General features: G+C 35.9%; 1 protein-coding gene across 1 annotated transcript in view; it reads right to left on the bottom strand.

The window, feature by feature from the left end:
• Positions 1 to 686: 686 nt before the first annotated feature.
• STIL (STIL centriolar assembly protein) overlaps positions 687 to 17,191 on the bottom strand; it is a 20,526-nt gene continuing 4,021 nt past the window's right edge. Inside the window, exons 2-17 of the mRNA XM_015812549.1 lie at positions 16,551 to 16,617; positions 16,172 to 16,276; positions 14,340 to 14,455; positions 13,158 to 13,345; positions 12,338 to 12,585; positions 11,822 to 11,905; positions 11,551 to 11,637; positions 10,458 to 10,605; positions 9,172 to 9,281; positions 8,367 to 8,478; positions 6,493 to 7,527; positions 5,921 to 6,083; positions 5,088 to 5,310; positions 3,593 to 3,785; positions 2,803 to 3,053; positions 687 to 2,058 (exon numbers count right to left, since the gene is read on the bottom strand). Of these exons, the coding sequence (XP_015668035.1) occupies positions 1,236 to 2,058; positions 2,803 to 3,053; positions 3,593 to 3,785; positions 5,088 to 5,310; positions 5,921 to 6,083; positions 6,493 to 7,527; positions 8,367 to 8,478; positions 9,172 to 9,281; positions 10,458 to 10,605; positions 11,551 to 11,637; positions 11,822 to 11,905; positions 12,338 to 12,585; positions 13,158 to 13,345; positions 14,340 to 14,455; positions 16,172 to 16,276; positions 16,551 to 16,585 (3,921 nt within the window). The 5' untranslated portion in view covers positions 16,586 to 16,617 and the 3' untranslated portion in view covers positions 687 to 1,235. The remainder of the gene's footprint in view (positions 2,059 to 2,802; positions 3,054 to 3,592; positions 3,786 to 5,087; positions 5,311 to 5,920; positions 6,084 to 6,492; positions 7,528 to 8,366; positions 8,479 to 9,171; positions 9,282 to 10,457; positions 10,606 to 11,550; positions 11,638 to 11,821; positions 11,906 to 12,337; positions 12,586 to 13,157; positions 13,346 to 14,339; positions 14,456 to 16,171; positions 16,277 to 16,550; positions 16,618 to 17,191) is intronic.

The raw sequence follows: 17,191 nt of genomic DNA, 5'->3' as shown, positions 1-17,191 counted from the left end.
CCCCACAGGACTCAGGGCGGCTCACAGCATATTAAAACAGTATAAAACATTATCCCCAATAAAACCAATTAAAAACAAATATTTGTCGCTGTGTCTTATTAAAATCATTAAAATTGTCCCTATTTAAAATTCACCTTAGGCCAGACCCGCTTGCTGAAAAAGCCATGTCTTGAGGGCGCGGCGGAAAGCTAGGAGATCCTTAGCTCGCTTGGCAGGCTGATCACTGTACTATCAACCATGTAAATGCCCCTATATGAGTAAGCAGCATAAGTTAGTGAGAGCCAAACACTCAATAACATATGCATAATGCTTGTGTGCATAATCTCTTAGCATGTGCCAATCTATTCCTCCTTGCATTACTTTAATAAATATTTTATAATTTGACAGGGTGTTAAGTGTGCCCTGAATTTAAGGTATCCGCACCTAAGGAGATTTGAATGTAAAGCAGACTTTTCCCAAACCAAGGATATTTTATTTAGTTTGGCTTGTAATCCTGAAAATGCCCTCTCTTCAGAAGTAAGGAAAAGCAGTGATGAGAGCTTATCTTTGGCTGTTCAAATCCCTTGTTCACCCATCTTAAGCATATTTAATATAAGTGTGAAGCCTCTTGGTTTATAGAGACATAAAGTAAACCAAATTATGTTTAATTATATTTTTATAGCACTAAAAATTGGCACATTACAAAAATAGTTTAGCACATTTTATTTCAGCACACAAAGTATTAAACAAATCAGGAACTACAAAATATAATGTTCGAAGTTTATGGCAGGTCAAACACATAAGATGGTTATCATTTGTCAACCTAGTTTTGTTTCCTAATTGCACTTGTTACAAATAACCATAGGACATTTTATTTCAAATTCATAAAATAAGAGTTAAAGCTGGTAAACACCTCAAATCAAGCTTGCTTTAAACTCACTGTCTGCTCCACTGTGGATCATTTCATTCTTGTTGCATTTAATAAACAATAAATCAACATCTTTAAAAATATTCTACATAGTATCCTGATTATATTCAATGACCCTTTGGATTGTAAATATATTCTAGTATGCATAAAGACCTAAATTTATTGTGAGACCCAAGCGGTTGTATTTCTCAATATGAAATTAGGAACCACTCACCCATTTATTTATTGCCAAGAAAAAAATTAAGTTATATTTAGCCAGTAGTATCTCTTGATTTTTCTGAACCACGAGAAAAGAAAGAAAAGAGGATGCCAGTAATTTGTATAGAGGTCAGAATAACTTTGGTAGCTGTCTGAGTTGTTTTACATCGAGAAAAGTGCCCACTAAATTAAAATTTTCTGCTTGATTTAAATTATCAACGGAGGGAGCTTGTGGAGTTCCAGTCACAATGTGAACATTTAGATTTTCTTTGTCTGGACGCCGTGTAAATTCTGCTTCTCCGGGCAAAAGTTTCATTTTTGGCTTTAAATCCTTTAAAAAAGGGTGCGGAGTTTCATTAATCTGGTGCAGGATTCTGGGTGGCAAAACAGCATTCGTAACATTTCTGAAGACGGGCCCTTCTGAATGCAGCCGGTGACAAGACGATTCAGTTTCACAGTGCGTTGGATCCAAAGTAATCTGCTTCTCACCAGTTCTTTCAGGAGAGCCTTCCCAGGAAGCAAAGCCCTCCAAAACAGGGTTGAAATCCAAGTGCAGAACAGGCTCTTGCCTCTCTTTCCTCTTGTAGGTCTCAGATGGTTGCTCCTCTTCATCATCACTACCATCACTGCTTTGTAAGAGGCCATACCTCCTCATGTATCTCTTGGTGGCGAAAGACATGTTGCCAGGCGAAATCAAACCAAGGCCCATCAAAGACTTCTCTGTATTAGTTTGCAGGAGAGTCTGTAAAGATGAAGCCACAGAACTTCTGTGGCTTGACTGACTTAAAGAAAGCTGTGACAGCTGATTTTCACTGAGGTACTTGAGAGCAATAGCATTTGCCTCCATGCTCAGGTCTGCTCCAGTGGGCGTTAAGCCACTCATACCAACATTAGCAAAAGAGATACAGTTTAATCCTGGGACTATTGCTTCAGGATTAATACAAGCCAATACCCTAGAAAAGAAAAAGACACATTTAAATAAGTGTGTACATGGCCATTTATTCAATTTATTAATACCCAGCTGATCATAAAATGTGTTCTGGAGAACCTAACAAGATTTTGTTCCCATGTAACATAAATTATTGACTACTCATTCCTCACTAGAGCAGCTTAAAATACTGCTTAATGCTACAGAATCTGATTTAAATTACAAGGAAGACCATCCCAGTATAGCTGGAGCATAATAATGCATGGAAGCAGGAGTATCTATAGCCATGGTGGCAAACCTATGGCACGCGTGCCAGAGGCGGCACGCAGAGCCCTCTCTTTGGGCATGCCCCCTCATCAGCAGCCCCCTCGGAGAATCTCCCCTGACATGGCAGCCGGGCAGCGGGGACAAGACTCCGCCCTTGTACCCCGTCGCATGGAGATGATGCTATGGGGCGTGGGAGGAGGACGTGACCGCCATGGCGCTGCTGGACCGCCTGGGCAATCTGCTGTGGCAAGCTGTGGAGGTGGTGGGTGGCTCGGGGAGTGGGGCAGGGGCGGAGTGAGCAGATTGGGGTGGAGCGGGGGTGGGCAGGGAGGCATGGTGGGGGCGGTTTTTGGGCACTCAGTCTCTAAAAGGTCCGCCATCACTGGTATAGGATATGATCAACACATCAATTGATTTGTTGGTTTTATGCAGCTCAGAGTTGACTTGACTGAGGTATTAAATAAAACCTAGCAATAAATAAAAATCAATAAATTGCCATTACCCAGCATTCTCCACTTTGTGTACATTGTTCATCTTCTTAGGAGAATCAAAATCTACTCCAAGGTTTCTTAATTGCTTCAAGGTTGCAGTTAGAACACTATCTTTATCTCTTAGGACCATGTCTGATGTTGAGTCTCTTTTTTGTGCCTTGTTTATTTTTAAGGATGTAGTACATTCATCTTTAATTAGATCCTCTCTCAGAGAAGGACTGCTTTCATCAGAAGATTCCTTCAAAAATCGATTTACTTGACCCTATAGAAATATTACAAACAAGAAGATAACACTGGATGAATAAAACTGCAAGATGGCATCTCCATAGGAATTCATAGCATGTTGACAATGTATTCATATCACCATAGGCAAACCTGTAAGCAATTTATTTCTAGCTCTCACATCATAGATGCACAACTAATGTCATTAGCTTACAGTTAAACAGATTTTAGCACAAGGCTTTAGAATGTATACATTTAGAAGTAATCTATTCAAGTTTACATTTAAATATCGTAATTCTGTTTAATTTTAAATAATCATGCAACTTAACCTACTATTTTGTCCCACACTACTTTTTGTAAAGAAATAATCATGTAAGCAGCAGAATGCAGTTCTGAAATATTAACAATAAACTGGATATATCCTATTAAGCACTTCAAGGAAAGCATGAAAATTCAAGATGTGTGGATAATAAAGACTTTACTACTAAGTACTTTAAAAAAAAATCAGAAACAAATTGATGTATGGTGTCAGCACTGTTAAACACTTGAATTAAGTTATATTTAGCAAACAAAACTTACTAATATATCGTGATAAATTTTTTGATCATCTGGTGATACATTTGGTGGGGTAGTAATGGGACACTCAAAATTTTGTTTATCAGTTGGCTCAAAATTATTGTCAGTTCCTTCCACAGTACTTCTTTGAAAACATTTGTTACCATTTTCGTTCTGCAGTGAAGCTTGGTCAATTCCTGTGGCAAGTGGTCCATTACTATTAGTAAAAACAGACATGGTTTGAATTAAACTATCAATATATATATCATTGTAGAGGAATTTACATCTTAAACTACATCTCATATTTTCCCAATTCTTTAAGATTATCATCCAACTCTCACATGTCAGAACATTTATTATGTTTTTAGAATGGAAATGACTTAAGTGTTCATCTTCACTTACTGCAAGTAATATTTCATAATCATGACTAGAAGCTAATAGTAGTATTCCCATCAGTATATAACTTGAATATATGAAATTTTCCAGTTATTAAAATAAATATTTTCTGTTGAATGTTTTATGAGTAACTGCATATGTCAAACAATGGTTTAAATCCAAGTTTTCTTTTGGAGTGCATCTGGGATTCATTAATATTATCCGTGCATGAAAAATATGTTTTCAACTACTCTCAAGTTACAATTTTATTTTGATCAGGACAAGGAACATGGATAGATAGCTCCTTGCAAAGCAAGTCTGTTCTCAACGCCTGTATACTGGAGAAAGTGTACAGATTGCATCTATTAATGTTTCCCTGACTATAAGTTGAGGCTTCCAAGAAACAGAGACTAGAAACTAGAGTATTCACAATCACACAAAGGATTAATGTGAATAAAACCTCTCATTATGAATATATTATGGTACCAAAAATGTGGCTGGCACGCATAAAATGAACTTCTTAAATTGTGCCCCCTCATATTTTTCATATTTAATGCTGTCCCAATTTTTGAGACCTACTGAGACTGAAAACATAGGAGCAGATCTTCACAAATGGAATGCAGCCCTTAAAAACAAGTTGGGAAACTGTCCAAGTTAGAGCTAGAATCAAAATATTGATTCTATATTGCTACAGAAATTGCTATATAATTCATTTAAAACAACTACTATGAAGAAAATAGCTATCTGGACTCAAATCCAAACAATATTTTTGAATCAAGCTGCTTCTATTCTTAGGATTAAAATGTTAGATTTTCAATAGGGGGCAAATATAGAAAATATATAGGCAACTTATTTTGACGTTTAAATGCATGTGATGTCATAGTGCAGAACAGTTCAATCCAATCCAACCAATCCAGGCTGCTACCTATGAGTAATATATGCTAGAAGTATATTAAGGTACAGTAATATAGTATATTACTGAAGACACAAAAATAGAGCTGAACCAAACCAATCTGGTATTTATACAAGTCAATTAAAATACTAGCTTAAGTTCTGGAAAAAAAAAACCCAGAGGTGACTTGAACATAAAAGATTTATGCAAAATTTAAAAATCAGAAAGAATATTTCAACTTAAAAAAATTACCAGAGGCCTGCAGAAGACTGATTAGTTCCTCCTTCAACAATATGGACACTATCAACAAAGCTGGGTATATCAACAGCTTTTAATGAAGAGGCAATGCTTGCTTGACTGCTGTACTTTTCTGCACTCATAGAAATAGTAATGTCTTCATTGGAAATTTCAACTTCATCTTCTTTCACAGACTCTTTCTTCTTTTCCAAAGGGGTATTCCAAAACAAGCTAGCACCTATAGCAAGTCGAATAAAAATATTGTACAACATAAACTAGGCTGCTGCACTGTACGCTGTGATACACATCTTGAAACAACTTTTGCACAGTTTACAGTGCACTTACTCCATTACTGATATAAACTGATCTGATTACTGTACTAGCAAATTCTTACTGAGCATGCAACATTTGTTAAACAACTGAAAAATGGTGATCTATCACCAGTTTGTCTTTGTATGCGGTGCTGGTCTGTAATCCTAAAACTTGCATAAATAATTCTAACTAGGACTGAGGGTTCTATGATCCCATTAGAAAATACCTCTTTAGTAAGAGGCCCAGTGTGTCAAAGTGAAAATATAGCCGGAAGGATTTTTTTTTAAAAAAAAACATGTTGACATTTGCTTTGTGTTAGTTATGAGCAAACTAAGTTAAACGATCCAGTTATTTTATAAAATTATAAATCTGAAGCATAATGTTATACTATAGTATGGGGCACTAAGCAAGTTTCTGCAGAGACTAAAGGGCAGATACACCATATGCTATGAACAAACAGAACAAAATGGCTCCAATGTTTAGCATTTTCCCCTGAGTTTAGTGTCATTTAAAGAAAATGTACAATAAAACATTACCTGTACTCACTGCAATGCTGATACTTTTCTTCATGTGTAACCCTGGAGAAGACTGGGTTTCCATGGCAACAAATTCTACTTGCTTCTCAGACTGTATGCTATTGTTTTCTATGGATCTGGAAGCACAGGACTGAACAGTTTGAGCCTCTAAAAGCTGCTGAATCTGTAAACAAAATCTGTGTTAACTGAACAGCCTGGATAAAAGAACCAATTAGTATAAATTACTTGATAACTATTTACCCTATATAAATATTTAAGACTATTTTCCTTTCTATGAACTACACAAGGCAGTATTTTAAAGTCACTTAGGGCACCATACCACAGCACACAGAAATAGGTAGTTGAAATTAAAAAAAATCATTAATTTAGCTGGCTTCTATTGACTTTCCAGCATAAGAAATGTTAACAATAAAAACACAGTACTATCCAGTTACATTAAAACTTCTATTTGCCTCAGAGGAGATTGAAACAGAAACTCCTAAGTTCCAGCTTGAAAGTCACAGCAATCATGTCAAAGAGCAAGTATACTTCAGTAACAAAGCCAAATAGATCATTGAAATAACCCAACCAACCTGAGCCTGTAGCAGCTTGATTTGCCTATGCTGTTCAGCAAGAATTCTGTAAACATCTGAAGATAAGTCCACCATTTCATTATCCGATACTGTATTTGCAGCAGGGAGGTACATACAAGCTGAATGGGTTGTATGTGACTGTGTATTACCAGGATTTATTGGAGATGACATTCTTACTGCAGTAGATGTGTTATTATTAACAGGAGAACAATTCCCTATTATTCCATGGTGGCCTATACCCACAGGGCTACCTGTGGCACACACTGGATTGCAGCCACCATTTACACATTCTGGATTCTGATGGAACATTAATTTTGTACTCTCCTGGGTAGGACCTGAACGGTTTTCAGGGCTGTCGTTACATAAGCCTTGCCAAACATTTGCTGGACTATATTGCATAGGGCCATACTGCTGACAGTTGCAAATACAAGGAGAACAGCAGGATGGACCTTGAATTGGTACCCGAACTCCCAGGGGTCTTCTCAGATAAGATGGTGATAGTGTACAAGTATGCCAGGGATACTGGGAAACCACAGGGGGTTGGTTAGATTTTTGTGCTGAAAAGCCATTAGTGGAAAGTTCTCCTTTCTGTGGAACATCGTCACTATTTGCCAAGGGTCTTTCAGAAGGAATGCCATGTTGATGCAGGGGTGTATTTTCAATATCGTTACAGGATATTGAAGGAGAAGCAGCTACGCAACCCTTTTTTGCTTGAGAGCCAGCTGCACTGGACTGCAGTTGTAGTGGAGGTTGCATTCCTTTGCAAGGTTTTAAAGATGGAATCCTGTGTTTCAGATGACTTGGTATTTGCTTTGGAGGAGGCTCTCTGGCATCCAAAGTAAAGATCTGTCTCCCAGCATCAGAGCTCCGAGGGTGCTGGGGAACATGCGCTACAGAATATGCCATCTTAGCAGGTTGGTGTACAATTGAAGGTTGATTTTTAATCAAAGCATATTTAGATGTTGGTACAGATTCTGTGGAGATGCCTTCAAGTACAATGGACAGTTCAGGAACTGAAGGATGGATCTCAGTCATCTGGAAACCAGTTAAAAATATATATATTTATGAATTATTAATTTACCAAATTAATCTGAAGTATTTTTCTCTTATCATCTACACTCTGAATAGAAGTGCAAAGAGAATTAATAAGATAATATGTACACATAAAGAAATATGTCTCTTCAAGGAGGCCTAAAATATGATACCCTTCCAAGCCCTCCAATGAGGCGTCTTTGTGCTACACTAGCAGTCTCAAATATAAGTCACACACACACACACACACACACACACACACACACACACACACACACACACATGAAATACATAAGTGCAAGTGCTTAATGTGAGGAGAACAAGAAGAAAAAGGCACTGTAAAAATGCTTTACTCAATGTAACACTATAAAATCTAATGTTTGCAGCTACTGATTTTCTATTACTGATTCACTGCCAGTTTAGCAATAAGAAGAAACAAAACCAATCAATTTCAATTCAGTTAGCATTCATTTAAGTTCTTAATAAGCATATTGGTATAGTTCACACTTTTGCTAGCTCTTGTGTCGGTATGTTGTGAGAACACCTCCCTATTTAATTAAGTCAAGTAATTTTGCCATGGTTCAGCTAGTTTACTATTTTTTGCATATATTCCCATAGCATAATTATGCAGAGTCCTAAAGGAAGTGTCTTCTTCAAACTTAATTTGAAGATGCAGTTGCAGCAATAAAGGGTTAAGAGTCCTGTAGTACAACCTAGTGGCAGGATTATGACAGAACACTTATTTGTAAGAACGCTGAACCTGAATAATATTAGTTACTCAAAATAAACACTACAAAGCTAATTTACTGTGACTGGCTTCAGACGAGAAATCTAGAATATACCTTTTGATTGATGGGATGAGGACGGGGAAAAGGTCTTGGAGATGCATCATCTTCCACACCAGAGTCATGATCACTGACAGAAAGTTTATTAGGTGAGCAATCTAGGGACAAACTATATAAAAAATATATATTACTAGTAAAAAACAACTTTGGTATCTATTTTTTACTCCTCTGACATATTACAAATAATCACGGGTATCAGACAGATTTTTAAATATTCTTATTATTATATACAATATCCCATTTTATAACATAGAATTTTAAATACTGTCTGTAACTCATTGACATGTCATGGCAATTTACACATTTTATGATCACTATTAAAAAGAGAAAGTTGAACAACTGTTTGTAAACAAATTAAGTAAAGCATATACATCTTATTGTCTCTTAATTTTTTTATTTTATTAACAAATATTATGTTTGTTTCTTGGTTACAGGAATAGTGTTTCTCCTAATACAGTCTCTTCATTAAAGAAAATTTATACTGTGAGATTAGAAAGTAAAATCTACAATGCAAATACACACATATTGCCTGATATCTCTTGGGTAGTCTACTTTTGGATAATAAATTACAGCTTATTATATTAATGACATTAACAATCCAAGAAATCCTATTGTCTTATCTCCTACTTTTCTGGACGATTTCACATGGCAGCAGACAGGAACACCTGATAGCTACTAATTATTCTTATTGAAAATTGTTATTTATTGCAAGTTACAGTAAAAATTTTGGAAGTGACTGAATTGTACAGAAGCAAACAAATAGTACAGATTACTTGCAAGAAGAATTTTAAAAATGACTCACCTGTTTATGGAAATGTTTTTTGAAATTTTGCTGAAGAATTCTGTTTCTGCATTTATATTTTGTGAGTTCAGTTCAAACTGGATAGGGTATTTATCTGAAGGTTCTACATCCTGAAATGAAATACATATAGATCCTAAGCTGGACAGTCTAATCACAACAAAAGTGCCTAACTCTGCATCAAACAATAGTGGTGCTGACTATTTATTGCCTGAAAGTTTTTATGTACCTGTATGTAGGGGATTCATGACTACTACAGAGAATGCCATAAAGTGATGAGGTAAAAGATGAAGTAAAAATTTAAAGAACATTATTGCTGCAATTTTCTAACAATTATATTAGGTGTAGTATAGAAGTAAAAATTGGGAAACCATTACTGCTGTAATTTTCTAACAATCACGTTAGATATAATATAAAAATATATGAAAAATAGAGTTTCAGCAGACTTTCCATTGCAAATTGGCCAAGAAAAGATGTTTCCAAATTAAGAAAGCTAAATAAAAAAATAAAACACAGAAGTCCTATTGAAATATTTCTATTTGCTTCTCAATCTTGTGAGGTTGTTCTCTACAGGAGTTATAATTACTATGCTGGTAATCAGAAAAATGATGCAAAATAAGTAATCCTAATTGAAATAACGATCTATTAATCTTTCTAAATTGAGAGAAATAAAGGATTATACAGCTTACCCCTTTCATCAACAGCAATCATCCCACAAACCTATTTTCTAGTTTGGCTCGTAGAAACTATGGTTAAACCTTTTAGAATATGTAAATTATTCAAAATGCAACTTTTCTAAGATATGTCCCAACATATTTTATGATTAGTCTTGAAATAAAAAAGCTAAACTATTCTTTTCAGATCCCGTAATTTTTCTTTTTCTTTCTCCACACAAAAATCAGGTAGTTGCCAAGAGTCTCCACCTATATTCTTTTCTTTTTAAACCTATAAGATAGATTAGGATAGAAAGAATGACTAGATCAAGAGTAAATATCTCACGTTAAGTAATAATTTAAATCTAGATCTAGATCTCCAGTCTTAATCCTAAATTTGTTCTTTCCTGGTGAAATTTCAAAAGCAGCTGCTACTTTTGGAAGAAAATTCCATTTAAAATTAAGAGATTGTGCTTACTGGAAAGTTAAGGACATTTGAAGTCATAAACAAAACCATTTCATAATTTGAATATATATGCATTCCAGTTATTGCATATTTTGATATATTTTGATCTTAGAAACAAAGTAGGGCCATGCTATTTCATATCCAGCATGATAAGAAGTCAAGCAACTTACTTTGAACAGATGTAACGTTTCTTTGCATGTAAGTAGCTGGAAGTCTAGTTCGGTACGCCCATCATAAGGAAAGCATTCATAAAACTTTGGATCTTTATGATTCAGAGCAAAAAGAACTACAAGAAATCTTCCCGTTTCAGAGAATACCCTAAAAAGAAGAAAAATATTCCATACACAAAGCAATGGAAAAATCACAAATTCAGAATTTCCATGCAACAACATAAATTGTTCGCTCCCAAGAGTCATTAGTTTGAGATGAGCGGCTATATACAAATTGAATAAACAAACCAACCAATAAACCAAGCCATTATAAATGTTGAGGGGAATTTAGCATGTTTTTAAAAATATAGTACAATATTTAGCTAACCATTCTAGAGTCTCAATCACTGTCTGTATAGCATTGTCATTATTTATCATAAAATGATTAAACAGTAAGATTACATTATCTTCCTGGACTACTATGCAAAACTATTATACTCCTATAGTTTGTAAAGCAATAAATGCATGCAAGTCAGAATGCAGGATGATGCCATCTAATTCCAAATGAATTTATTCTGTATTTGCAATGGGGCAAGCAAAGCATTGCTCTGTGTTCCTATAAAATACTTGACTCTTTGACCCAGCTCCAACCATTTAAAAAGTTTAGCTCAGATCATATTTTAGAAAACCTCTCCAATAAGATGCTACTGGGCACGGGCATCTGGCTGGATTTGTTCTATCCCACTTTCTAAAACGGTACAATACAAAAACAGTACAGTACGTTTTCTATGGTCGAGAAATCCGTTTTGTTTATTCTTGCATATTTCTACATTATATATTACAACTATATATTGTTCTTTCTGAGGAACTTTTTTTAATTGCCTGAAATATTTAATAGTGTTTTATGCTATCTACCAATTCTGATTTGTTTACCATTTATTTTAACTATCTATTTTAATGACCTTTTCGATTATATATTGTGGTTATTTTAGCAATCAAACATAAAATACTATAATAAAAAGGCCAATAAATTAAAATCCCTATTACTGTTTAACGGTAAGAAAAAAATCCTTATTACTATTAATTGATAAGAAGTAATTTTAATTATAATTACCTCTCTTGGATTGATGAGCTGTATAAGTATCGCAGACAAAAGGCCGAAACTTGTGGATTGTGAATGTGAACTAGTCCACTCAGCCAGCTAGAGGAATAGAGGAGCAAAAATACTTCTGAACACTCATATTACAACACTTGCATATCATATAGAAATAAAATCTGGACTGACTATCTGAGGTAATCTGGAAATATACTGCAAATATTTCTCATAATACTAATTCAAATCAAGAAAGTTTTTAAGGAATAAAGCTCATCACCCAAATACTTACATGCCAATCAGTGGCAATGTACATGCTTTGGGGTCTGATTCCAGAATTAGAAGAAGTTTCCTTGTTTGATCCATTGAAAGATAGCTGCAAGTAAAACAAATGACCTTTTTTAACAAAAAATATTTTAAAGAAACTAGCAAAAAGCTTTTGCCAGAGAAGTAGCAAATAAAGGAGATAAACATATGAAGGAATTATTCACATTTTATATGTAAGAGAAATGTACAAGCTTCACACAACAGACTGCACATACAATGTTAAGAGAACAATTTTGCGTAATATTTTTTTCAGTACCTTCTGAAACAAAAAATGGTCAGTGTGCATATTTTCCAGATGGCTTTGTCTTTAAGACAAAACGAGAACACATAGTCTGCTGTTTCTAATCCAGTGCTTTTAACTACTATATCAAACTGGCTCTTTAATTTTATTTAAGAACCGGAACCCTTAGAAAGCATTCAATGAAAAACTGCACTCTTGAATGAATCACAAATAGATATTGCCAAACTCAAATTAACTTACCCATATTTGTAAGTTCCTTGAATGTGTGCAATACTCATATTGCTACTTAGGTTTCTAGCAAGGGCTGTAGGAATTATTGGAATAGGCTTCATAGGAGTAAATTTTAAAACATTGGCTACTGTAACTGCTGCCCAGTGAAAATCAAAATTTAAGTTATCCATATTCTCCACTGAAGAGATGTGAACTCTTAAGGTCAGCAGTTTGGAAAGTTCCAAAGAATCTTGGCTGTTCAGATTCTGATGCAGCATCTATAGTAAGAAAGTATCAAAATGAATCTCAAACAGAAGTATCAAATTGTTCAAAACAGGGAAAGACATCACAAATAGCACCATTTCATAGGCACACTCCACATGTTTCAACACAGTTGAAAAGAACACCCAAAACAGTAGGGATGATATTTCAATTGTTCTTATCTCAGCTTCTGCCACCAAGGAGAGTGTCAGAAAATATGAACAATACAGAAAAGGATATTGAGAGTCTATAACAATTTTATCTGTTCAAATATGCAATCATTCTTTTAATAATATAGGGCAATGGGGCTCCCAACCTTTTCTACACCTCGCACCCCTAAAACACTTCTGATATATTCTCGCACCCCTTACAAAAGTTTGAAATAATGACAACGAATTATGCATATACACTATAATTTTGAAAACCCAAGTTTTCACATCCCCTGGAATATTGTCTCGTACCCCCAGGGGTTGCGAGCACCCCCGGTTGGGAAGCCGTGATATAGGGATATAACTAGAGACTGAAATACTATACAGTCAAGACAAGATATCCTCCTAAAGAATAAAAAGAATGTTCCCCAAATTCTTACCTTAAACGCTACGTTAAAATCCTCAAAAGTGTGTACTATGGTATCACTTGATGAACATTCCCAAGCACCAATTCTGCATGGGATGAAAAAGTCTCCAGGAAGAGGTGCTGTGGGAATTTTTCCCAAACCATTTGGTTCTTCACGACCAGGATCAAAACGGTCTACTGTTAGCAATACACGTTCACCATCTATGCCAGAAAATTAGGACAATTAATATGCTTTCAATTTTTATTTCATAGATGCTATCCCTGTTACTATTACCAGTGCCAAAATCTAGATAGGCAACCTTGGCTGCCTATCTAGGGATAGGCAACCTTGGCTGCCTATCTAGGGATAGGCAACCTTGGCTCTTTTATGACTTGTGGACTTCAACTCCCAGAATTCCTGAGCCAGCCATGCTGAGGAGAAAGGGAGAGGTTTCCATGCTGAGCCATGCTGGCTCAGGAATTCTGGGAGTTGAAGTCCACGAGTCATAAAAGAGCCAAGGTTGCCTACCCCTTATCTAGACAAACTCTGCTCCAAAGAACTGGAATGACTATAACTCTGTAGCTAGAATGCACTCAAAATACGGTAAAAAACAAAAGGTCCAATTTTGATTCCATGTATTCCACAACAGGTAGAGTACTCAATGTAGCCTACAATAGATAAGAATAGAAATGAAGACGCACCTCCAACTCATTAAAGCAGATGCAATTTTGCAGGGTTCACATGGTTGCTTCAAAAGCAGTTTCCTGTTGTCTTAGTATGCACAGCTGCTTCAATTTCTTTCTTATATATGACTTATGTATACACTGGAGCAGCTTTCAGAGCAATCATGTGGAGTCCTGTGCACTGTAAACCATCCTATTTTGATGCCCCACAGAGCTCAATAAAATATTCTTGCTTAAATTACTTAAACCTTCAATTCCTTTCCATGTAAGAGGAGAAAAATATAAAATAAAGCTGAGTTGTAGAGAAGCATCCTTGAGTCACTTATATACCCAAGGGAATGATAAATTCAAGATAGTCATTTATAATTATTAAGCAGAATCAGCTTAGTGATGAAACACATAATTGCAAATAATAGATTCTAAGTTCAGTACAATGTTTTCTATTCCTTGGTGTTATGTCATAACAGGTTAAGAAGAAACAAGTATACAAGGTTTACTTATTCAATCAAAAATAGAATATTTGCATACTTACTTTCATCTACCGCAAGAGTGCCAACTAAAAAACAGGTGAATGGCTTCTTTCTACTTTGCTTAGCATGACGATGGGCAAGCCGCAGTGTTTTTTCAGCAATTATTACTTTAGGATTTCTAAGAGATAACAGAAACAGAATTTACTCTTTATGAACATACCAAACTAAGACATTCAACTATCCCCCAAAACTATTAATTACAAGGAAAAACAGCCCACCAGGGGAAAAAACAATGGGATAGAAGTTGAAGAAACAATTTCAGGCTATTATATCTCAGTCACTTCCCATCTGGTCGACCACAATGCATTCTATATCCTGAAAACTACTTAGAAGCTACAATAGGTCAAGAAGGTGGCTGCAGAGATAGTAGTTGCGGATATCCCATGTAAGATCTTTACCTACTGAGCTGCATTGGCTACTAGTAAGATTCCAGGTACAATTCGAATGTTGGTTGTCTTCTATAAAACCTTTCATGGCTTACAGTCCGATTATGTTGGGACCTCTTTTTCCTGTTGTTTTTGCCCAATTGATTAGATGTGGTATTGTTGGCACACTTGTGCTAACTTGTGGGATTTAGGAAATATACTGCAGCTACAACTTATTTATAGAACAGCATTTCCCGTGAGGTTTGTATGGCTCAAAACTTGTTGTGTATGGACAAAATTGAAAAATCATAGCTCAGTGGTGGCGAACCTATGGCACGGGTGCCAGAGGCGGCACTCAGAGCCCTCTCTGTGGGCACGCGCGCCGTCACTCCAGTCCTAGGCCTTCAGCTAGGTTTTATAAAACCTTTTCGCTTTAGGCCTCCGTCGCCGTGTAGAAAAAAAAAAGGTTCAATCAATCAGTCAATTTCAACTTCTCGCGGGAAAAAAAAGATCTTGCAAAATTGGAATTGATTGATTGAACTTTTTAGTCCCACCCAGTTTGCTGTTACCACCGCAGCCACGCCCACCCAATGGGCCACACCCACCCAATGGGCCACACCCACCCGGCACCCGACGATGCATAAGTGGGTTTGGGGTTGCAGTTTGGGCACTCGATCTCTAAAAGGTTCGCTATCACTGTCATAGCTCTTTCAATAGGCCCTGAGTAGGATGAGGTGATGCATTTCCTGACAGAATATTTTGACTTCTGATTAGGATATTTTCTCCCACTAATCTGATGCATTTATTGTTTGCTCTTTTCTTATGCTGATATTTTACACTAATAGGTAAGCCTCTCAGAAGAAGAATAGCATGGTGGCTTAGTAGTAACAACACTTGTCTCCAATTCAGAAGGTTGAGAGTTCAATTCTAGGTAGCGACAGGTATTTCTCTCTTAGTGCAAAGAGAAAATATCTGCTGTGAATTCCACATAGGCATCAGGAAGGACATCCAGGCAGTAAATGCTCAGCTTCATTTAGTTGCCCTAACTTTACCCCAAATTAAGGGATTACAGGCTTGTTAAAAAAAAAAGTAAGCGTCTCAGAACAACTTCAGTGATTGAAATGGCATACAAGTTAATAAAGTTAAAAAGCTCTAGGAGCATCACTTTGATCCTTCCCGAAATTTGACTCTAGTTTATTTTATTACCTAGTCCAAGGTACACACCAAGAAAACCCATGTTTCAATGTTGACATTCTGTCCTTTACATACAGCAAATGGAACTCCAAATCTTACCATGGATATATTACATTATATAACCTAATAATAAATAATAAATTGGAAGGAATACAGTATTATTTAAGGATTAACTCAGTTCCCAATCACTGGTAGATGAAATGAAGAAAATCACTAAAAATGTTTGGTGCTTCCAAACACCTAAAATGCTGAACCTAAAAGATTACAAGTCTTACCTATAACTTAGGTGAGAAACAGTGCTTTCTCCAATAGGAGCTGGATTCCAAAGTGCAAATTTTGATGCAGGAAAACTAAAGGATGGCATCTTTCCCCAAACCCCTCTGAAAGATAGAACCATTTTAGAATTTAACACATTTGATTTGGGTATAGTTGGAGAAAAGGTGATGACCAATGTTCAGATATTTCACCTTAGTGTCCATAATTATATACTGTAAATAACTAGTTTGCAAATTCCAGACAGCCTACATAACTACTAAACAAAACTACTAAATCAATATTACAGAAAAGAAACAAATTATCTTCAGTACAAACATATTTATTCACCACATCAGTAGTCTTTAAAATCATTACTTCTGAACAAAATATCAGTAGTACCTTTGGTTTTGAGATTCAGGGGGAATTGGTTCCATGATATGTATGTATGAACTTCAAGTTTGCTATTCTGTAAGAAAATGTAACACAGGAACATTAATTGGCATTAATTTTTGGCATTAATTTTTCAGCAGAAACAACTTCTATTTTTAAGTATCACTAATCCTAAGAAAGATGTATTTTAGTTTCAGCAGTTATATTTCAGCAAATATAATTACAATTAACCATTTCTGCAGCATAGCAGATATAAGTACAATTTACCATTTCTGTAAATTGTAGTTATATCGGCTATACTGCAGCAATTTATATGCATAAGAAATATGGACAATAAACCAACAGCAGGATTGTGAAAGACTGTTGAGTGATTTTCCTGATTTCTAATTACTCAAGAATATAAACTGGCTTCAGTTATAACCAACTTGGTAACAAGAATTAAACTAATGCGGACTTCCGGTGGCAAGCGACCTCGTTGGAAGCAGCTGTTTGCTGCCTCCCGCCTGTTTCAGCGTAAAAGCCGTTTTGACAGCTAGCATCAGCTGTAAAACGGCTTGATACCTTTCCCCTGGGCATAAGGGGATAGGTGAGCTGCCCGGGGTAGGAGTTGAGTTCCCGAGTCGTCCCATGTGGACGATGTAGGTGAGAAC

Source organism: Protobothrops mucrosquamatus, unplaced genomic scaffold, assembly GCF_001527695.2.
Source record: "Protobothrops mucrosquamatus isolate PMUCROS unplaced genomic scaffold, P.Mucros_1.0 scaffold95, whole genome shotgun sequence".
Lineage (NCBI taxonomy): Eukaryota > Metazoa > Chordata > Lepidosauria > Squamata > Viperidae > Protobothrops > Protobothrops mucrosquamatus.
This window is presented reverse-complemented; position numbering and strand designations above follow the sequence as displayed.